Genomic DNA, 24,149 nt, shown 5'->3' on the forward strand with positions numbered 1-24,149 from the left:
CCATTGAAACATATATTAAAGCTATGGTTTTGGGAAACTGAGTATCAAGTCTATAGGGAGAAAACAAAAAAAAATGAAAACTTGTTATGTATATCATTTTTATAAACATACAAATTATTTATATAAAACAAATTGTTAATGCTGTAATATTTCTGGAATTATGTACGTATTCCCTGACTTGAAAACATCCTACTACCTTAATTTAACCAAAATAGCACCCAATAAACTAGTGATTATGTATTTTGTACATTTTTAACTTCAATTTTGGAGCTCACACTCCAACTACTTGATGGCTTTCCTGAAAATTATGAACTCTCACTTTTTTTAGAAAGAAAAAAAAAGGCATAGCACCTTTCAAGGCAGGCTTTTTTGGAGTGTTTATGCTAAAACATAAAAAGCAGCACAACTACAGGAAACAGTGATAGCAAAAGCGATCTAAAGTGTGCGTGTGTGAATGCTCAATAGACAGCACATTTTAATTATATACTGGCAACATTCTGGAAAGCAAAAATGATAGCCAGAGATACAAGCACTTTGTTAGGAGAGTTAGTAGCAGGAAAAATTGCAGCTATATTCTGATGGCAAGCAAATGATACATCAGTATCAGTGAGATGTTGAGCTAAGTCAGCTATCACCCCCCCCCTCCCCAATTCAATATTTGCTTCAGGATTTCATTTTGTTAATTGAATACTCCACAGATTCTTTTGTGAATGAAATTTTTATTTACACACTGTATCTAGAAGCAGATACATAAATCCTTATACAATTATTTTTCAAAAATGTGCAAGAAATTACTATAATTTTGTTTACAAACCAAAACACATTAAAATCAATGGACTTTGGATAATTCATTCTGTGGTGTGCTTAGTACAAATAACGCACACCTAGCTTGAAACATACAGAAAAATGTAAACTACAGCAATCTGGATTGCAAGTATTAATTTCATGGCACTCCATCACCACTATAAAATTCTTTAACCCAACATGTATTAATACAAAATTCTGTAAGAATTTTTTTCATTATCCGTGTGTAGGGTTTAGAACACTTTCCAGATACAGCAAACTCCATAATATTTTGTGATATTATGAGCTATTAACTATCCCATGTCTATTAATAAAGAATGGTTTTTAATATTTTTCTTTGTAGAATTTTAAAAAGTATTAAAAGAAATAAGATTGGCAATCAATATTGTACCCATCATTAAGCTTAGAATTTAAAAATTATGTAACTGAGAACCATTCCTTACTGGAATCACAGGCAATATATTGCTGGTATTATGATTTAATTTACATATCCATAATTCACTCATTATGAAATGCAGAAAAGAAAAATGGATCATATTTTGATTAGCCCAGCAGTCAATGTTCATATAAAAGCACCTCTTAGCATGATCAGAATATGAAATGTATATATTTGAAAATAAAATTTCTAATTAATAATAGCATTTCTAAGGCTACTAATGGTGGAAGCCATCTTGATAAAAAAGATGGTATTGATTTATGTCATCAGCAGCATAAGGGACCTGCAACCTGACCAAAGAATATAAATAAACTTCAATTTTGCTGTTCAATTAACTTCAATTAACACAGTTGTAAGAATCAGAAAAAAAACTTTCTGACATAGTATCAAAATACAAGCTGTAGTTTTATTCTTCTAATTAGTTAACCAGCCAGTGTCACCAATAACTTCCATCATCATCTTGTAGCTTCAGAAATCAATTTTATTTCAAAGTTTCATCCTCAAATACATTTTCCAATAATTCAGTTGCAACTCTGACTGTTGTGCTGAATAAAATAAACACTGTTTTACTTTAAAGGAACAGAATTAAGTTGTTTTTATTTTATTTTTATTTAATCTTTATCTTCTTTTAAAGGCCTGAAAATAACTTTTTTCAATCTACCATTTTTGTTTTCTTCCATTTGGCAAACACAGATTTTGTTCCTCTATTTGTTATGGAGCACAAACGAAGACCGTCTTTCCTGACTACAGTTGTTGCCCTTTAATAATTTTCAGTTGCCTTGTAACTAAACAACATTACTGTCGCGGTCACAGTAATCATTATAATAAGCAACTATAAGTCAATGTTGTCAAAACAGGGTTTCTTAATTTGTGCTCCTTCTATTAACTGGAAGACTGCTTCAGTATCAAACAGAGAGATTCTGAATCCAGCAGCATTTAAAAAAATCTGTCTTTACAGAATGGTGGATTTCAAAATATTTGAAATTTAGGACATTACAGCATCAGATTACAAAAAAATTGTAGGCAGGTCTTCTCTTAGGTCTAAATTACTTGTCAGGATCCTTTTAATCAAACCTATGGAAAGCTCATCAAAAAGAGGCAATTAGAACTGGGCCTTTTACTAAGTTTACAATTAAAGTACATAGCAAGGAAGGCAACTCAAAATGGACTGGATGAATTTAACCAAAAGTAGTATTTCAGAAGTGACCAACTCTGATAGGTGACCAAACAAATAAATGAAGACATGGAAAAGAAACTTAGCACACAAGTTCATATACATTTTCTGAATACAGCAATGAAATTGGGATATTAGAGTTTCACATGTTTAAGCCCTTATGCAAGGTCCATTAAATACTTATGCACACAGCATATTTTAAATGCATCTTTAAGTTTGTTAAACACTGGGATATATTTCACTAATTTTATATCATTGCCTAATGTACTACACCATTCTAGAGACTTTGTACAATGTACAGTCCCTCTGGATTGTGTGGGAGAAGAACTTTTAAAGTGAAAAAAATGTGAGAGGTTTCATTCCTAACAAGTATGTTTCATATTCCATAAAAATGATTTCCTCTGTCCTCCCCTCAGATAGAATCAGACCACTGTACCATGCTATAAGATTATTGTGCCTTTTTTAATAAAGTTTGTAGCCCTGATTCAAAGAAGAAGAAAAAACCTCCAGAAGAGAGAAATCTGGATTCAAGCTTGCATAAATATATATGAATGGCAAAAACAACAAATTAAACATATATACTTTGCTGAGAATATTTTTTTAAGTTTAAAAATATTATTGGACAAAAGAAGAAATCATCATCCTCTATCCCTCAGAACAGACAGGCTTTATCTGCCTTTGATTTTTTTATTTTTTTTAAATACTGTGGTCCAAAAAATAAATTAAAAAAATATATAAATTTAGCATATCAATTCAGGCAACACAAGATGTAGTGCTACTGTAGCACTTTGCAGCAATAGTGTATCCAATGCTACAAACTCATTTCAGGGGGCAAAAAAGCTAGATATAATAAGCAGAAGAAAATGATCCAAAAAGGATTTATCCCAGCCTTTTTCTATGTTGGTCTTTACTAAATTGCAACTTCTACCAACTGCTGATGGAGAAGGTGACATGCTAAAAAATATAACATTGATTTAAAAACAAAACAAAAAAACAAATTTAGTCATGGTCATCTTTAAAATTGAAAGCACAAATGTAATATAGCTATAAAGTGAAAAACCAATATGATGAATATTGCACAAGGAAAACTTTGCAATCTAGGACCCAGTCTCCCAATTCAGAAATCTCTTTTAGAAGGTCAGGCTCCCCATAGACTTTTTAAATGCCACTATCCTTGTCAGATGTTAGAAATATTTACTAAATTGATATGATACCTTTATGTCAAAACAGACAATTTTCATGACAGCGCCTGAGACTGTTAATAACAAAGCCCTTTTCTGTGGCCACTGTATTAAACCAAAACCCCTTCTCTTACTAATTTCAAATATACAAAGGTTAAAAAAAATGCAGCCTTAGGGATCATTTGTTTAAGCCCTCCCCTACTCCCCAAAAAATCCCAGAATCAAATACTAAATATCAAAATGCAAGAGGAAAAAGGGGGAGTGGAACCCAAAAACCAACTGTAGTGTAGAAATTGGTTTTCAGAAGTCTTGTCACATTACCACTTTAATTGATAGTTCCTACAATTAGGGAGATTTGTAAAAAAAAATTTCAACAATATCATCATTAGTAATCCATGTTTAGCATAATTTTAAATACTACAATTTCCATATTGATGCTCTGTACTGTTTTTCAAAACTGTTTTTAAAGGCTGTTTTTAAAAGGAGAAGAAAAAATTATAAGGAAATTCCAAGAAAAAGAAAATTCAACCCAATTTCTCAAAGGCAAAATAGCGAGTACAAACTATGAAATCATTTAGGAGAAAGGAGGTTTCCAAAGATATGCTGCATAACTATATTCCATCACACAGCTACATCAATTAATAAGTTTTAAATTAGGGCAGTTCTATGGAGATGTTTATTTAGCATGCTGGAAAATCATTTTCACTGTATACCTAAATTCTGTAATTTATCTACCTGTATGTTTTGTCCACAATTATCTTTATAAAATAGGCCATTTTAAGATGACAAAAATTCCATTCTACGAGTTTCATTTCACTTTTACTTATGGTTGAATACACATGAAATGCACTCAATGCATAAAAATCACAGTGGATAGCAGCACTTGGGGAAATTAAGGAGAATTTGATCATTCACATTGTGATTATTTTCTGCACATTGATGAAAGATAGCTATTTCACACTTCTAAAAACCTTGTGATCATTCTTTTTAAAAAAAAAAAAAAAAAGCCCCCTCAAACAAACAAAAAACACCAAACATAAACAAACAAAAAAGATGCATTACCCTTCTTTACACACAAAAATGAAACATTGTTATGGCAGCAAAAGATTTTGATAGCAATGAAAATTTGTAAACTGTATTTCAATCTTTTTTTTTTGTTCCCAAAGTGCAAGATGCAAGATTCCCATAAGCTTTCAGTAGTGCTTTTCTTGTAAATAATCCTTCATTTTGTTTGGCAAAGGCAGTTTCTGGATCAGGTCTATTCTCGTATACTGACGTATAACAAAACGACACAAGTACTGTAAGGAACGCACCTGCATAAACCGAGATACTGGGTTTGTCAATCTCACCGGGTAAGTTGCAGATCCAGGCAATCGAGACCTTGAATAGCAAAAAGCTCCATTTTCAGAGTCCCTGATTGAATGTTCAATTAGATCAACAATAGAAGTATGTCCCTCCACATCTGGTTGTTCATAAAAGCTAAACCTACCATTTGAATGTTCAATTCTAGTATGAAGAGTTTTACCATGGGAGCGAAAACTCAGGCTTAAAAGATAACGGTCATCAGAGCTATCTCGAACAAGAAATGAACCATCGGGCACATTCGCCAGCTTTCCCTCTGCCTCCCAACGTGTGATAGGACCCCAGTACCATCCTTGTTTTGCAAGTTTTTTCAGTTCCTCTGTGAGGCTCGTCACAACCATAGGACCACTATTTTGTACAGAGTCATAAACTCTTCCAACTCCTGGGGCAGAGTTAGGATCAAAATTCAAATGGCAGCGCATACTTTCAGCCACATGGGCATCTGTGCCATTCAGTCCATTAAAGTTCCTTTGGATTTGACTATTCTGCATTGGAGGTAGCAATGGTGAGAGTGGAGGGACATCACTGTGATTAACTCTTGGGCTTTGCAACATGACTCCTGTGGTACCAATCAACAAACCATTCACTGCCTGGTCCACAAAGATATCTGGAGCAACAACTACATCTTGATCCACCTGACCCTCATCTTCATGAAAAGCATTTCCGCTCACTTGAGAAGAAACAGTTGAAACTTCCATGGGTGAGGAACTATCCAGACAGTAACTACGTGATCCTTCCAAAGGATACATTCCCTCATCTAAAGGCACAGTATACTGAATGTAGTCCTGAGGCATTAGTCCAATAACTACAGGCACATGTTCATCAATATGAAGATGTAGGTCCCCATTCTGGGATTCTGTACTTTTTAATGTATTGTTTTGTTCTTGAAACACACTATCTGACTGCAAGTCATGGAAGTCCTTTCGAACACCATTCAGTGCTGGGCTTGGGTTAGAGGAGTGGACCAAGGCCTTGACTTTCACTTCCATTTTGATACAAGTCTCTTCTGAGTTTGTCGATCGAAGGGGCCATGGTGTTGGACTGTAATGGTGGTTACGGAGGGATGTGGACCTTAGAGGTCTTTGAGCTCTCACATCTTTAAAGGTTATTGGAGCAGATGAGGAAGAAAAGGTATCGTCATCAGCAGAGCTTACAGATGGCGTGCTGCCTTTCCCTTTCTGCTTTTGTTTTGCTGAAAGCCTTCTTTTTAAAGTACCCATTAGGCTTTCACTTTTTGATCTATTTTTGCCACCTTTTTCATCTTCACTGTTAACTTCACAGCTAGCCAAATCTTTACCGTAGCAGCTGCCAAACAAGGAGTCATCTTTTCCAAATTCACTTAATGATGGCTGCTGAACCACTACAAAGTCACTTTCTTCTTTGCTTTTATTTAAGTTAAAGGACTTGCGAATTGTTTTGAGACTAATTTTCTTCATTATGACAAGCTACCAAGTCTGGCTGATCAAAAACTCTTCTGGTATTTTAGCCTTAACACATGTAGAGCAGCCTCTGCTTCATGTATATATTTTATCCAGTCTCATTTAACTTCAAGAGCCATTTCCTGGAAACAAATAAAAAGACATTTAACTTCACAAAAGAAACATTTTAAATGAAAACTACAGTATTTAAGAGATGGGCACCAAATGAATGCAAAGCTGTACTTAGACAATCCAGTCAAGTTCAAGAAATGACTTAAAAGTACAACATCTGCTTTTGAGTTGCCTGCCAGTTGTTCTGGTTTTAAAATCAATTTTTAGTTTTATATATAATTTTCCTCTCTCCTTTGCTATGTGAAAGACCAACCCAAACACAGGGGAAGCTGACTAATTGTTGAGGATGATAATGGGTACAACAAGCTTCCTACTCCAGGGCTAGATTGTGACTGGTCCTAACATGGCCATGAAGAAATTTTCCTGTGTAGACAAGCCCTAAGAGACCTTCACCCACTCTGTGCGCTCAGCCTCTTTGGTTCCCACATCCCAGGTCCAGGCATGGGGGGTGGAGAGCAGAGAGAGCAAGGTGTGCCTGCTCAATACTACCCCTTATTCTCTCCTTCTTTCCCCACCCCAAGAGTATGTAGGCAGAGAGGAGTGGGGAGTAGGTGGAGCCTTGACTCCATTCCCTCTCCCACTACCCCCAACTGAGATGAAATGGTACAAGGGGCGGCACCAGGTATAGGGCTACAATAAGTTACTTCCCCCCTACTCCCTACCCAAAGAATTCTTTCCCAGGGCTCCTCCTCAAGCAGCACAGCTACATGCCTCTCTTTATATGTCTTTATAATTTGTGTACCACAATTATAGTCACTCAGTTACTAACAACCAATCTTAATTTTTTGGTATAAATGATTACAAATGGAGCTGCAGGATCATGCCCAAACATTAATTTCAGGATTTCTGTCACACTTCAAAATGCCTTTTAATTTAAAGAACACTAAGAAAAACCAGGTGGCTACAAGAAGAGATAACCATGAAAAACATTTTCTTGTTATTAAGGAGCAGTAGTTAAGAGTGAAATGAGAGTTTCATTCACAGAATTGAACTTATAAGTTATAATAAGACAATATTAATAACAATAACAAAACAGTCTCCTTCACATCTTATTACAAGGTAACTTTTTTTTATTTTATTTATTTATTTTTTTTTAAGGCAAATCAAACAAGGAAATTCAGAGAGATGGGCATTTCAAAAAATTCCTTTCATTCACTTTTCAAAGGTTCTCACAACTCCCTTTTGGGTCATTTCTTTAAAACAGGTGCATCCAGCAACATCAAATTTCACTTCTTTGAGAGACAATGTTAAGAAGGAGCTTTCACAGGTCTGAGGGAGTGCATGTAGGAATTATAGAGATATTTAAAGGTGTTGTCGTGAAAATACCTATATATTTATATGAGTAAAATACATAATGATATGGCATGGTATCATTTTTATTAGAATGAGTTTGTCATAGCAGAATTACTCATTGAGTGGCAAAGTAGGGAGTAGCAATAGAAAACTACATTGGGGCCATGGGAGAGGGAAAGCTGTATATAGAATAAAAGGCCAACGTGGGGAATAGGAAGGAGGTAGCCACTTATGGAAGTGGGAGGCTGTCTGGTCCAGTTTACATTCCAACAGGGCTTGGATCTATGACTGGCTTCCAAGGTTTACAAGTACTTCTACTACTGAGCAATTCTTAAACATTTTTTTTAAATCTAAGGAAATACTCAAGCAAAAAAACACAATGAATCTATCATTTACAGCATTTACACATTAAGTTTCTGGATTTCTTAATTCTCCTTGCCTCCTCCACTGTCAAACATTAAGAATGTTTGTAAAATGTTTGTAAATTGTAAGTTAAGGTTCTACTTTACAAAAATCAAACATATTTTAAATTATGCATATGCAGAGTACGATAACCCAAACTACCTTAACTTTGACCCCCGTGGAGCACCGTGAGAGCAGGCAATACACATCCACAAAAACTTTGTGATAAAGTTTCACTAAGTTTAAGAATAAAGTATTAATTTTGAAGCCTTTAATTAAAGGAATCGGTGGGAAGAGAGGAAAAGGTCGTCTCTGAATTTTTCTTGGTTCTGAGTGCCACTGTGGGAGCAGAGTAGTTCTTGTTTGGATTGATTTAAACTGTGCATTAGCATACTCCTGATTATTTGAGGATTTTTGCAAAATGGAACCTTACCTTGGAATTTCAGGCTAACATATCTTGAGAAAACTACAACATTATCAAATAAAACTAAAGTAACTACCGTATTGTAAAGCAGGGATCGGCAACCTTTGGCACGCGGCCCGTCAGGGAAATCCGCTGGCGGGCCGGGCCGGTTTGTTTACTTGCAGCGTCTGCAGGTTCGGCTGATCGCAGTTCCCACTGGCCGCGGTTTGCCGTTCCAGGCCAATGGGGACTTTGGGAAGCGGCGTGGGCTGAGGGATGTGCAGGGCCACTTCCCGCAGCCCCCATTGGTCTGGAACGGCAAACCGTGGCCAGTGGGAACTGCGATCAGCCGAACCTGCAGACGCTGCAGGAAAACAAACCGTCCCGGCCCGCCAGCAGATTTCCCTGACGGGCCGTGGGCCAAAGGTTGCCGATCCCTGTTGTAAAGAATACAAGAGAACTGTGTCACAAAATGACACTGCTATATTTTAAAATGCTGTAGCTGCCAATATTCTCTCATGCTAGTCCAGAAAGAAAGATCTGCCATTGCAACTGTGAACCCTATGTTTTAGCACAGAAACCTTCTGGATTATAGGTCTACAACTTTTGGTAGTGAATATATTTATCAGATTAATAAAGCATATCATGAGAATGATGGTCATGTCTTGAAGTTATAAAAACTTATGCAGTCATGTGCAGGATTAACCTTGGTATGTCCCAGGGCACTAGTTTATTCACCCATGAACAAGCAACATGATCAGATGAACTATGGTCCTGGCCTGAAGCCCACTGAATTAAACTGAAATATTGAATTTAACTGAAATTGATTTCAATGGGCTTTTTATTAAGTCCTATTACATACTGGACCATCTGCATTGAGAAGTCCAGTGACTTGGTTTAAGTTAAAAATTATATTGACCTAGCTACATCGCAGCGCTGTGAAAAATTTGGCACCCTCAACACCGCAGTTAGGTTGATCTAACGACAGTATAGATGCAACTAGGTTAATGGATGAATTCTTCTGTCAACCTAGCTACCACTTCTCAGAGAGGTGGATTTAAAAATTTTATTAAAATGATGTTAAAAAAAAAATAGTGAACAGAGTTTGAGCATAGAAGTTTCTGGTTATCAGGGAATAACATACAGATAGAAAGATCCTTTCTGTCATTGTAGGAAGCATTTACACTGCAGCACTAGAGTGGCATTCCTGCATAACCAATAGCTGTTCCTCTGTAGTGTAGACACACCCTTACCCTCTCTGTCTCAATTCTTCCAGATGTAAACTGCTAATAATGCTTACCTCTGAGAAGTAGGTAGGCCTTATATTGAGGGCTGTTAGTAAAGAACTGTACAGACATCATACAGATGTGCAAGGAATGAAGCATTTAGGAACTCATTGGGACACTTCTGCGTGCACAGATTTTTCCCACCTAGGGATGACAAAAATTAGTATATGTATTATTTCATGGAATGCATCTTGACGTAGCGTTTGTTATAAAAGTAGCAGTTAACACCAGCAGGACAACTTCATTTGGAACTCTGTAAGAATTATAGTACTGCTGAGTCCCTGTACAGAAGTGCTTTCTCAGTAGTACCTCCTGCATAGTCAATTTTAATAAGATCTCTAGAAAAGTCTGCTGCAGATATCTGCTGCTGTGAATATGCAGTAAATTATGCAGTGGTGTTCCAAAAAGTCTAGTGGACAATATAAATATTTTAGGAATACTTTGAGATCAAAGGAAGTAGAAAGCTAGACAGACAAAATGAAATTAGAGTGGAGACAGCCAGGGACCAAAGAAAGAAAGAAAAAGAAACACATAGTCTAAAAACTTTTATTTTAAAATCAGATTTTTACCAAACATAATTTAGAAGACGACATAGATAGTCAGTGTAAACAAAATGTCTCACAGCCCACCAGCAGATTACTCTGACGGGCCACAGGTTGCCCACCACTGATCTAACCTGACCTGTATAAAACGAGCCATAGGAATTCCCTGCTGTTTGAACGAGATCATGTATTTTAGAAAAACATACAATCTTGATTTAAAAATTGTTAAATTGTTCCAAGGTTAAATTACTGTCACTTAAAAAAAAAAACCTGCAACTTTTTCGAGCCTGAATTTGTCTAGTTTCAACTTTCAGCCATTGGATCTTGTTATACCTTTGTTTGCTAGACTGAGTAGCCCATTATCAATTTTTTTTCCCCATGCAGGTATTTATAAACTGTGAACAAGTCACTAGAACTATCTCTTTGTTAAATGGACTAGATGGCACTCGTTGGGTCTTACCACTGCAAGGCATGTTTTCCAATCATTTAATCATTCTCAGGGCTCTTTGCTGAACCCTATCGAATTTATCAACATCCTTCTTGAATTGAGGACCCCAAAATTGGACAAAGTATTCCAGCAGTGGTTGCACCAATGCCAAACACAGAGGTGATATAACTGCCTTACTCCTACTTGAGATTCCTCCGCTAATACATCTATGGACTGAATTAGGTCTTTTGGTCACAGCATCACACCCATGTTCAGCATATTATCCACCATGACCCCCAAGTCTGTATTGGAATCACTACTTCCTGGGAGAGAGTCCCCCATCTTGTAAGCATGACCTACACTGTTTGTTCTTACATGTGTTTCTTTAAAAGTGGCTGTATTAAAAGGCACATTGGTTGCTTAAACAAAGTTCTCCAAGTGATCCAGACCAGTGGTTCTCAAAGTAGGGCCACTGCTTGTTCCGGGAAAGCCCCTGGCGGCAGCGCCGTATTATTGCCTAGGCCGACAAGGCCTAGGCCTAGGGTGGCAAATTTGCAGGGGCGGAAGCTCTCCTCCGCGCCCCGCCCCCCTGCTCCAGCTCACCTCCGCCTCCTCTGTAAGCGTGCCGCCGCGTCCTGTTTCTCTCCCCTCCCAGTGCTTGCGCCGCAAAACAGCTGTTTCGCGGAGCAGGGAAGGAGGGGTGAGGAGGGGGAACGCCTCGCGCTGGGGGAAGAGGCGGGGCCGGGGGCAGGGATTTGGGGAAGAGATCCAATAGGGGAAGGGAGGGGGTGGAGTTGGGGCGGGGGCTGGAATGGGGGCGGGAAAAGGGTGGAGTCAGGGCGGGGCCAGGGCGGCAATTATTTCCCGGCCTAGGGGCAGCAAAATTATTAATCCGCCACTGTCTGGCGGGCTGGGCCGGGCCAGTTTGTTTACCTGCCGCGTCCGCAGGTTCGGCTGATCACAGCTCCCACTGGCCGCGGTTTGCCGCTCCAGGCCAATGGGGGCTGCAGGAAGGACGGCCAGCACGTCACTCGGCCCGTTCCGCAGCAAACCACGGCCAGTGGGAGCCACGATCGGCCGAACCTGCGGATGCGGCAGGTAAACAAACCGGCCCGGCCCACCAGGGGCTTTCCCAGAACAAGCGGCGGCCCTACTTTGAGAACCACTGATCCAGACCGCTCTGAATCAGCAACCTATCCTCTTCATTATTTACCACGCCCATAGTTTTTGTGTCATCTGCAAACTTTATCAATGGTGGTTTTCTGTATTCTTCTAGGTCACTGATAAAAATGTTAAATAAGATAGGGCCAAGAACCAATCCCTGCAGGAATCCGCTAGAAACACACTTGTTTGATGATAAAGCCCTGCTTACAATTACATTTCATGACCTGACAGTTAGCCATCTTTAAATACATTTAATGTGTGCCATGTTAATCTGTATGGGTGTAGTTTAAAATTAAAAAGTCACGTGGTACCAAGTCAAATGCCTTAGAGATGTCTAAGTATAATATATTAACACTACTGCCTTTTTCAACCAGTCTTGTAATCTTATAAAAAAACAGATATTAAGTTAGTTTGACAGGATCTATTTTCCAGAAACACGTTGATTGGAGTCGTTATGGTTATGCTGTATTTAAAATATACCATGAAAGCTAAAGAATTCATAGAATCATAGAATATCAGGGTTGGAAGGGACCTCAGGATGTCATCTAGTCCTACCTCCTGCTCAAAGCAAGACTAACACCAACTAAATCATCCCAGACAGGGTTTTGGCAAGCCTGACCTTAAAAACCTCTAAGGAAGGAGATTCCACCACTTCCCTAGGTAACATATTTCAGTGCTTCATCACCCTCCTAGTTAAAAACTTTTTTCTTAATATCCAACCTAAACCTCCCCTACTGCAACCTGAAACCATTACTCCTTGTTCTATCATCTGGTACCACGGAGAACAGTCTAGATCCATCCTCTTTGGAATCCCCTTTCAGGTAGTTGAAAGCAGCTATCAAATCCCCCCTCATTCTTCTCGTCTGCAGACTAAATAATCCCAGTTCCCTCAGCCTCTCTTCAAACTGGAACGGGTACAGAGAAAGGCCACTAGGATGATCAGAGGAATGGAAAACCTGTCGTATGAAAGGAGACCCGAGGAGCTCGGTTTGTTTACCCTAACCAAAAGAAGGTTGAGGGGGGATATGATTGCTCTCTTTAAATATATCAGAGGGATAAATACCAGGGAGGGAGAGGAATTATTTCAGCTCAGTACTAATGTGGACACGAGAACGAATGGATATAAACTGGCGGTGGGGAAGTTTAGGCTTGAAATTAGACGAAGGTTTCTAACCATCAGAGGGGTGAAATTTTGGAACAGCCTTCCGAGGGAAACAGTGGGGGCGAAAGACCTCTCTGGCTTTAAGATTAAGCTTGATAAGTTTATGGAGGGAATGGTTTGATGGGATAACGTGATTTTAGTATATTAATCAACAGCGTGCCATCGCCGGTAAATAGTATCAATGGTCAATGAGGGTCTGGCTGGAGAATCTTGCCTGCATGCTCGGGGTTCTACTGATCGCCATATTTGGGGTCGGGAAGGAATTTTCCTCCAGGGTAGATTGGCAGAGGCCCTGGAGGTTTTTCGCCTTCCTCCGCAGCATGGGGCGGGGGTCGCTAGCTGGAGGATTCTCTGCGACTTGAAGTCTTTAAATCACAGGATTTGGGGACTTCAACAGCTGAGTCAAGGGAAAGGGGGTGGGTCAGCTTTTGTGGCCTGCATCATGCGGGAGGTCAGACTAGATGATCATACTGGTCCCTTCTGACCTTAAGGTCTATGAGTCTATGAGTAAGTCATGTGCTCCAGCCCCCTAGTCATTTTTGTTGCCCTCCGCTGGACTTTTTCCAATTTTTCCACATCCTTCTTGTAATGTGGGGCCCAAAACTGGACATAGTACTCCAGATGAGGCCTCACCAATGTCGAATAGAGGGGAATGATCATGTCCCCCGATCTGCTGGGGGGACATGATCATTATACAGCCCAAAATGCCATAAGCCTTCTTGGCAGCAAGGGCACACTGTTGACTCATATCTAGCTTCTCGTCCACCGTAACCCCTAGGTCCTTTTCTGCAGAACTGCTGCCTAGACACTCGGTCCCTAGTCTGTAGCAGCGCATGGGATTCTTCCGTCCTAATCTGCATTTGTCCGTGTTGAACCTCATCAGATTTCTTTTGGCCCAATCCTCTAATTTGTCTAGGTCCCTCTGTATCCTATCCCTACCCTCCAGCGTATCTACCACTCCTCCCAGTTTAGTGTCATCTGAAAACTTGCTGAGAGTGCAATCCACACCATCCTCCAGATCATTAACGAAGATATTGAACAAAACCGGCCCCTGGACCTACCCTTGCGGCACTCTGCTTGATACCGACTGCCAACTAGGCATGGAGCCATTGATCACTACCTGTTGAGCCTGACGATCTAGCCAACTTTCTATCCACCTTACAGTCCATGCATCCAGCCCATACTACTTTAATTGCCGGCAAGAATACTGTGGGAGACCGTATCAAAAGCTTTGCTAAAGTCAAGGAATAACACATCCACTGCTTTCCCCTCATCCACAGACCAGTTATCGCCTCATAGAAGGCAATTAGGTTAGTCAGGCATGACTTGCCCTTGGTGAATCTATGCTGACTGTTCCTGATCACTTTCCTCTCCTCTAAGTGCATCAGAATTGATTCCTTGAGGACCTGCTCCATGATTTTTCCAGGGACTGAGGTGAGGCTGACTGGCCTGTAGTTCCCCAGATCCTCCTTCTTCCCTTTTTTAAAGATGGGCACTACATTAGCCTTTTTCCAGTCTTCCGGGACCTCCCCCCGATCGCCACGAGTTTTCAAAGATAATGTCCAATGGCTCTGCAATCACATCCACTAACTCCTTTAGCACCCTCGGATGCAGTGCATCTGGCCCCATGGATTTGTGCTCGTCCAGCTTTTCTAAATAGTACTGAACCACTTCTTCTACACAGAGGGCTGGCCACCTCCTCCCCATACTGTGCTGCCCAGTGCAGTAGTTTGGGAGCTGACCTTGTTAATGAAGACAGAGGCGAAAAGCACTGAGTACATTAGCTTTTTCCACATCCTCTGTTACTAGGTTGCCTCCCCCATTCAACAAGGGGCCCACACTTTCCTTGACTTTCTTCTTGTTGCTAACATACCTGTAGAAACCCTCCTTGTTACTCTTAACATCCCTTGCTAGCTGTAACTCCAAGTGTGATTTGGCCTTCCTGATTTCATTTCTGCGTGTCTGAGCAATATTTTTATACTCCTCCCTGGTCATTTGTCCAATCTTCCACTTCTTGTAAGCTTCTTTTTTGGTGCGCGTTTGATTGTTTGAAAAGTGTGAATTGGGAGTGTTTTGTTTTGTACGTGTTTGAACAAGCATGACATACACTTGCTTATTTAAAATATTTCAGAGCAGTTTCAATTAAATCATTATGTGTCAAAATGGTTTAAATAGGACATCTGCAGGGCCGGTGCTACCATTAAGGCGAACTAGGCGGTTGCCTAGGGCGCCAAGATTTGGGGGTGCCAAAAAGCAGTGCCCACAATTCCCCCCCCCCGCAGCAGCTCTCCCCCTCCCCCGGCCAGGGGAGCCGTGCGGCAGCTCCCCACCCCAGCTCACCTCTGCTCCGCCTCCTCCCCAAGCACGCCGCACCCGCTCTAATTCTCCTCCCCTCCCAGGCTTGCAGTGCCAAACAGCTGATTAGCGCCGCAAGCCTGGGAGGCGGGAGAAGTGGAGCAGCAACGGTGCGCTTGGGGAGGGGGCGTAGCAGAGGTGAGCTGGGGTGGAGAGCTGCCGCACGGCTCCCCGGGCGGGGGGCTGGGGGGAAGCTGCCACGGGGGAGTGGGCACCTCAGGGCGGGGGTGGGGGGGGCGCAAGGTGGAAGTTTCACCTAGGGCGCGATACTTCCTTTCACTGGTCCTGGACATCTGGCACGTCTGTCATAATGGTTTATGTGTGGGACTGTGTCAACAGAAAGTTTGTGTATTTGTATTATAGAGCTTTTATTCATTTTACCTATTTCATCTTGGTTAACTATAGCCATTTCCTGAGATAAACACTATTTACAGTGCTGCCAGAAGCCATTACCGTGTAACAGGCCAACTTTGGAAATTAGACACACACTTTTTCTCCTTAAAAAAGTTAATACAAAAAGCAGACACACCCATATGTGGCCAAACTTGAACAATTACAATTCAAATGATAATTCTGAAGTACTGAATAGAAACAAAAATAGAATCAGAAATTGACACAGAGCCATTCTTTAACATGTATTTATAGAATTTACGCTTTCCTATAATTTGGGCTGCAAGTCTGTCACAGAGGTGAAAGAACTCACGGATACTGTGTCTTCTCTGTTTGTCCATGTGGGAAGGCACTAGGTGGTTTGCCCCACCAGCCCAGTGGTGAGGGTGGCACTGAGGGGAGGGACAGTGACGTGTTGGAGAGCCAGACTGCTCTGCACCCACTCCACAGTGGCAGCTCCTGTGTCTCACAGGACTGGGCCCAGCTCCCCACTCCGTGTTGCACCCTGGCACACAGGGTTGCTCAGCTGCCCTTCCATCATGACAAGGTTGCAGCCTGGCCAAATTTGAATGAGTGGCACTGTAACCTGGTGAGTGTGGAGTGGGTTTGCTCTCAATGCTCAGGCACAGCCTCACAGGACCCACTGCTGCCCGGAGGGAGCCTGGGGTAGACTCTCTCTTAACCCTTGGACCCAGCCCCACAGGATGGGAGTCACTGCTGCAGGCTGAGTGCAGGGCAGGCTCACTCTCCAGCTGCCTCCCCCTGCCTAGGTTGGAATCAGGGTTTCAGTGACTGTGCAGAGCGTGCTGTTGCAGGTCATTGGTGCCCCCCAGGCAGGGGAGGAAGAGGAAGCAGTGGTTGCAGAGGAGGAGAAGGATGCTGGTCTACTATGATTTTGAAGAGGTAGGGTTCAATTTCATTTATCGGTTGCCCTTCCTATAATTAGATGTTTTAATTAATTAACTTGTCCATTTATTTCCATCAAATGGAACATGAAAACATTTAACTTGATTTTTAAACTCACAACTGCACTATTGCTGCACTTATAGTATGCTATAGGTCTCAATTTAGAAATACAAAATCTCAGCTATAACGAGTTATTAGATTTATTATAGTTTAGCATAAAGTATAAGAAGGCTTATCTACAAAGTTTACAACATAGCAGAAGCACATCCTGTTTCAGAGTATTCAGCACAACTGTGCGCAGAGATAAACTGAACAGAACGATATAGACAATACCCACAATCACCACTTAATGCATGGTTCTGGAGATTTAAAAAAGGAATTTGTTTGCTTTTTTTTTTTTAGGGGGGGGGGGGAAACGTTTCTGAAACATTTGATTAAAGCCTAATACTGAAAATTGGGAAGTACATAGTTAGCCTTGGATCTAAAAGCATCTTAATACAAATGCATAGTTACCTAAAGTAGTGTATTAATTATGATAGGTAACATGCCACTGATTTTTAATGCCAAATGTGCTATTGATTTGAAAAGGAAATTATGTTTATAGAAGAAACTGACATGACATACCCCCAATTTACTAATAAATATATACATTTAAACTTTGCACTACACATTAAAGCCACAGCCACTTAATTTCTTTTTATTCTGTATGGGATTCACACCAAATTTCCAATACATCGTTTAAATTTTTTTAATCCTAAACAATATATTAAAAGCCTTCACCTAACTGAGTCACATTTCTTTATTGATGAGGCACAACCACCGTCAGGTTTCAATGCCCTGAAAGATTCACAATAGTTTAAATATTTGCATAATTCAGATTTCTTTTCAAATTGAGTACTCAAAATTTACCTTAAAATGAATACCTCTGTGATCTAAGAAGCCGTGTCAAAGTATTATGGAATACATGAAGAAGGCTAGGGCAAATAGGAAGTACAGTTATTTTTATACATATCAATTGTTAAGAAACAGTTCTTTAAAAGCGAACATCACTTATTTTACTTAACACCTCATAACTTCCGTTGGTAAGTTGCACCTTCAGCAATATGTTAAGAGACTATGCTGTCTAATGAGTTTTTCCCACCATCCACTCTGAACACTTCAAACAGTACTGTAACAGGGCCTCCTCAGTCCTGCTTCTGTCTCAGTCGACAAACCACACAGAGACCCTTGTGCTGGTTCAACACCCTGTGCAGTTTATTTATAATTGAGTCCCACCACACCTAGCATCTTAACAAGCAGGGGGAGAGCAATCTCTCTCTCCCCCTCACTGCCATTGATTGGGAACAGCAAACCGCAGCCACTGGGAGCTGCGGGGCAGCCGTGCCTGCGGATGGTCAATGTAAAGAAACTGTCTCACGGCCCGCCAGCGGATTACCCTGGCGGGCTGTGTGCGGCCTGCAGGTTGCCCATCACTGGGCTAATGGCTTATTTAGCCTTTCTGCCCTGCCCCACCCACAAATTAGGCACAGGTCTGCCTCCTCAACTCCAATCTGCTACCCTGTTTCCCCGAAAATAAGACATCCTCCGAAAATAAGGCCTACTTACAGTTTTGCCTCTCGTTGTAATATAAGGCATCCCCCCGATAATAAGACCTCCCCGATAATAAGGCAAAAAAATGTGTACCGTATTCTTCTTCATTGAAAAATAAGACATCCCCTGAAAATAAGACCTAGCGCATCTTTGGGAGCAAAAATTAATATAAGACACTGTCTTATTTTCGGGGAAACAGGGTATGCCTGATTGGAGCTGCTGTGACCAGAGTGCTGACTCAGGGTTTCATACTTAGCACTCTGTAACAAGTACTTAAAATGTTTAATGTAGAGAGTAATGTCCATGTGCACACTAGAGACTACAAAATAAAAAATTCCAGGTGGGGAAGATTATAAACTGCACAGCAATCTTCAGTTTTTTCACTGTGTCACAAGCACATTGGAGATGCTGCCATGTTTTCTTTTTACTAAACTTGGACTACATTCCTGGGTCAAAGGTGAAAAATTCTGCTTTCAATTAAGCCATTTTAATCTGAATACTTCTTTATGTTGATGCTCTGAAGCCTTCTGAAAACAAAGAAACACAACAGACCTGTTTGGGACTGGCCTCAGCACTATTTTAAATTGTGCCAGAGCCCATCCTCTCTCCTTGCTTTTCTTTGGAGCTCCGTTGCTCAGCATGGGCCTTGTAGATCAGCATAAGAAGTGCACAAACACTCTTTCATATGCGAGATAGAGAGAGGTAAAAGCAGTTCTGAGGCCCTTATGGACTTGGTGATACAGATAATTCACCACATCTTACACTTTCACCGTTTAACAGTAATTCAGGCCCTTTCTTGTCTAACAAACAATAAATAAATAAAGACCTACCTATGCCCTGAACTTTCATTATTATGCACCAAGCATTTAAACCTTCAAAACTTTTATAAAATAACTAACAAAGGAAAAAAGTTTTCTCACATGGGTCTAACAAAGTCCCTTTTCCCAATGGCAAACAAACCACATTCAGGTACAGCATACTCTTCTCTAACTTCAAACACAAAATAGCTAGTCACATCTGTTCTACAATTCTTTTTAACAGAGATGTATAAAGCATAAGTGGAAAAACTGCCTATCAGTAATAATGCTTTATCAGCACATACAGCAAATCTGGTAACCATTATCAATCCTTAGAATAGCAGAAGTAAGGTTCATCTTTGCTAATAGAAAAGTAGGAGGAAAACCACATTAATAAAAAAAACCCTTGTGTATGAAAAGTTTCTGCATCACTAACAGCGCAATCAGTTGTACACAAAATGACAACAGAATGCAAAACCATTTAAGCTGATGCCAGAGTGCAGAGTTGGGACCTGATGATTGGCCCTACCCTCAGGCAGCATCACATTGCTTGCTAGTCTTTAGCCTCCTATAAGGAGGCCACTCTATAGCCAGACCCAACACTTCTACCACGCAACTGGTTGGCCAGCAGACAGCTGAAAATGCAAACCTGCAATGGGCTGAAACAGGCACTTTCCCTAATTCACCCACCACTGCCTGCAGGGACTCCCATATCTTTCCACATCTGTCTGGTTACAGTTCAAAGTAATACCTAGGTATCTTTTTTCTTTGTATGTGAAGTTTTGAGTTTTTTCACACAGCTACATTAGCTGAGTTGTTTAGGTATTCTTCTTCTTTCGGATGGCTTGGGTAGGTAGCAATGACTACAAATTTATATCTAAGTTTGATAGCACATTGCCGCAGCAGTGAGCTGGTGAATATCCTTCAGCCCCCTGGCAAAAGAACGAAGGGGCACTCAGATATGATGTTGTTTGTTTGTGCCTGGTATGGACTTTTAGGTATGAGTCAGATTCCATTTTGATTTCTTATTGTTTCACAGAACTGCAACTTGGGGCAGTATGTCCTAGCAGCAAGGATTAAACTTTAGCATCCTAGGTGATGATTAGATTTATAGGGAGGTGGTGTTTGGGAAAGATTAGGCTTTAATCCACCTTCCCATCCAGATGAGGATTTTAGATACAGGAATTTGAGTTCTCCTTGCATGTGGCGCTCTAATACAGTAACATACAAGACACTGTGTTTAAGACTGGAATTCTTCAGTTCTATTGAGCCCTTGGACAGTTGGGATGCTCAAAATATAAGAAGAAGTTGGGAAGTTCTAAGATTCTGTTGCTCCCCTCCCCTTTTTTTACTGCTGTTAGGACAATGTTTCCTTTAGGTATTATCTTATTAAAGCTGTTTTAATAAAAGTTACAGACACTTGGCTAGAATTACTTAACATGGTGTCTGTCTTCATAGCTAAGGGCAGGAAGCAATGTACTTTTAAAATATATTTTATCACAATGAAATAAAGGGTCTTCAGCTGGGAGACAGTTTCTAAAACTATTTATTTGGGGAGCAATAAGTCTACTACAAATGTATGTAATGAAAATGAAAGGGAGAATAGGAAAGATATTTGTAAAACCATAAAAGGACCTATGTTTCTCTAAATTAGAACAGTCTCTGCAAAAAGAAAACACATCGAAGTATCAACAAATGCTTTTAGTCCTGGAAAGCTGGAACACTTGTTGAAAAGGGCATAACCCAATCAGTCATCCACATGAAAGTACTGCCAAAGAATTTGAGACAACAGAATTTGTCTTTGAAATCCCGATGCATTTCAAAAAGTAATTTTAGAAACACAGTACAACTGTTTAAGGTGTACACTGAAAGGCTAGAAGCAATAAAATAAAGCACTTTCTCAAAGCAATTTCCTGGTCAGCATTAGTCTAATCATTCTTTTCCTAATATGACTCCAATAACATCACCTCCAGCAGCAATTTTCAAGCCTTTCCCTAAAAAGGGAAAGAAAACTGGCTGTAGAGTAACAGCAGTTGAATGCTCGTACACCATTAAAATGCTACTCCAATTTTCATGTTGGTACTGCAGTTAGTTTTTATTTTATACTGTACTGCTTTTGATTAACATTTCTGTAACAAATAAACACAGTAACATTATTCATGGTTCCTGAGTTGAAATATGCACCAATCTCAGAGAACACAAGTGCGCATGATGTGTAGCCAACTCAACAAGACTGCACCAAACTCGTACCATGAATGATATCTAAAAGAACAACCTCCACTCCAATGGCCACAAAAAAAATTGAATATGGTCAAATTCCTATACTGATTTCCGATTATTGCTGGCTACGGAATGAAATCCAGTGCCATAAGAAAAAACAATCCACAGAACATACTCTACTCAGACTTGTCTACACTAGCAACTTATGTCAATAGACCTATGTAGCTCAGGGGAGTGGAAAATCCACACCCCTGATCGACGAAGTTATACCAATCTAACTCCCAGTGTAGACAGTGCTATGTTGATGGGAGGGCTTATCTCATCGACATAGCTACCACCTCTCAGGGAGGTGGAGTACCTACCTTGACGGGAGAAGCCCTCCCGTCGGCATAAGTAGTCTCTTCACTGAAGCTACAGCGGTACACCTGCATCAGTGCAGCTGCACCGCTATAGCATTTTAAGTGTTGACAAGCCCTCAGTTAATTTGGTCTGAATCTGAAGAGAGAGTGGAGGGTTAGGAAGAAAGAAGAGAAAGTAATGGTACCATATCATTTTACACTAAAGATTATGTGGACATCAGATTTAGAAATATACCATAATTTTACTTTGTGATAGCCAACTAGATTTATTGTTGGTGTAAACTGGTAATGAGGAAAAACTGAAGGTGACTTATCGAAAAATACTAGGACCAACCACATAACACTTTTTACCCCCATTTTGTGTAGCCAAAATGAGGTTTTTTTAATTTGTATGTACTATTTGTATGTGGAGATATGCATTTTTATTGCTCAATTTTTGTAAGTTGTATTTTTCCATTTCTTAATACTTGACAAAGTAATAATTCAGATTCACAAACTGATGTAGTTTGTAATGGACAGACTGATATATGCATTATTCCTAATCAAATATAGCTCTAAAGGGGTAGTGCAGCAGAACCTCCACTTAGACAACAAGTTGTAAGAGGAGATGGTGATGTCAAAATCAAAACGAAGCAAGCAGAGTTGTAACTAGGCATTTTAACGCCCTGGGCGAGCAAGCATATTTGCACCCTTTATGGGGTTTATTTTTTTTAGATGATATGAGTTAGGATATTATAGAATAATGATAATGCATTTATTTTTGTGTATCAGTACAGTATGTAGACAATAAAAACTACCATATGATGTTTTCAGGTGCCACATTCATTTTCACACAATCCCACATCCCTATAGTATCCTCCTCATGCCTAAGTGTAGAGATATAAGAAAGTATATGGCTGTAACTGTGAAATCAGATTATGCTGTGCTTCAGTGTGAGACAATGCCAATGACATGGTTATAGTGGCTAGATGGACATATCGCTGAGGTGATGGCCCCGGTCTCGTAGAGAAGGTTTCAGGAACAGACTGGCTAGGTCACAGCCCAGAGTACTACAAGCACAGGTCACAGTGGACATGCTTTTTCACCAGTGCATATCGCACCAGCAGCCCAAATCCAGATCTGCACCCAGTGCAGATTTCCCTATTGGTCTCTTCACCTGTACAATAAATCCCCTGTATTTTTATCTGTCTAGGCACAACTGAAAATTGTCCTTAGCCCAAAATTAGAGGCCTTCTAAAAGAAAAGCCACGCCATGCATTCACCATCGTGGGCCAGTCTGCCCTGAAGGTGTCAATTCCCTGATGTGCCAGTGCACCTTGCTGACCGGTTAATGGTGCATTATAACAACGATTCAGAGGGAGGCTCCTTTTTCTTTTCTCTGTAATAATGACTAAATTAGGCTGTGGCAGCAAGAAGTAAGGGTACGTCACAGTAACAGGAAAATACAGCATGAGGAGGAAGCACAGCATGTTTTACCCCTACTGAGTGTTGACTAAAAAGGCATGTTTTACTTTTGCAATGTTTACTTTCTTTAGCTATGTCTACACCTGCACTTTTGTTGGTAACTTCTTTCAGTCAGAGGTGTGGGAAAAAAAAAACCCTTGTTACCCGGGGTTTTCAGAACCCCCAACAGGGGCAAATTAACTATTTTACTTTAGGCGGCGTTAACAGGAACACAGTAATACTGTCTGATAAGATCCATGCAAGTAAATGTGCTCTATTTAAAACTGCAGTTTATTAGATTTTTAAGCACAAACAAACAAACAAACATAGGTTTAAAACATCCCAGATAATTACCGAATATCTGGAATGGTACTGAGTAATTAACAGCAGGTTCACAGCTTAAATCCAGGGCAACACCCTGACTGACTAAATTTCACCGACAAAAACACCAGTGTGGCCAGTGCTATGTTAGCAGGCAGGCAACACTCTCCCACCCACTTGTTGGGGGTGGCTTAATTATGCTGACAAGAGACCTCCCGTCGGCATAGAGCAGCTACAAGAGAGACCTTACAGCGGCACAGCTGCAGCGGTACAGCTATGCCACTGTAAGGTCTGTAGTGCAGACATAGCTTTTGTTTCTACTGTTGCTTCCTCTACCTGCAAATCACAAGCAGCCCAGGACTTGTCTGAGCACCTCCTCCTAAACATGGAAGTACCTCTGCTCCTCACCCCCTATTTTAGCAAATAGGCCAGGTGGCTCATCCTATTGGGGTAACTGTTACCCTATTGTTACCCTCCTGCCCCTCCCCATGCCAGGGTTTTGCCCCCTGCCACCATCTGGCAGCTCCTCCATGGCCAATTTTGCTCCATGCCCCCTTTCCTGCCCCTGCCTCTACCTGTTGA

At 40.5% G+C, this 24,149-nt stretch overlaps 1 protein-coding gene across 12 annotated transcripts in view; it reads right to left on the reverse strand.

The window, feature by feature from the left end:
* Positions 1-702: 702 nt before the first annotated feature.
* Positions 703-24,149, reverse strand: part of SOCS6 (suppressor of cytokine signaling 6) — a 44,492-nt gene continuing 21,045 nt past the window's right edge. For 8 of the 12 annotated variants that reach the window (XM_065585176.1, XM_005281477.5, XM_065585175.1 and 5 more), the window contains 2 exons: positions 9,906-10,035; positions 703-6,518 (listed from right to left, as the gene is read on the reverse strand). In XM_065585176.1, the coding sequence (XP_065441248.1) occupies positions 4,789-6,393 (1,605 nt within the window). In that variant the 5' untranslated portion in view covers positions 6,394-6,518; positions 9,906-10,035 and the 3' untranslated portion in view covers positions 703-4,788. Of the gene's footprint in view, positions 6,519-9,905; positions 10,036-17,746; positions 24,032-24,149 lie in introns of those variants that run through there. The other 4 variants (XM_008164416.4, XM_024102094.3, XM_065585177.1 and 1 more) reach the window with 2 other exon arrangements.

Source organism: Chrysemys picta, chromosome 2 (genome assembly GCF_011386835.1).
Source record: "Chrysemys picta bellii isolate R12L10 chromosome 2, ASM1138683v2, whole genome shotgun sequence".
Lineage (NCBI taxonomy): Eukaryota > Metazoa > Chordata > Testudines > Emydidae > Chrysemys > Chrysemys picta.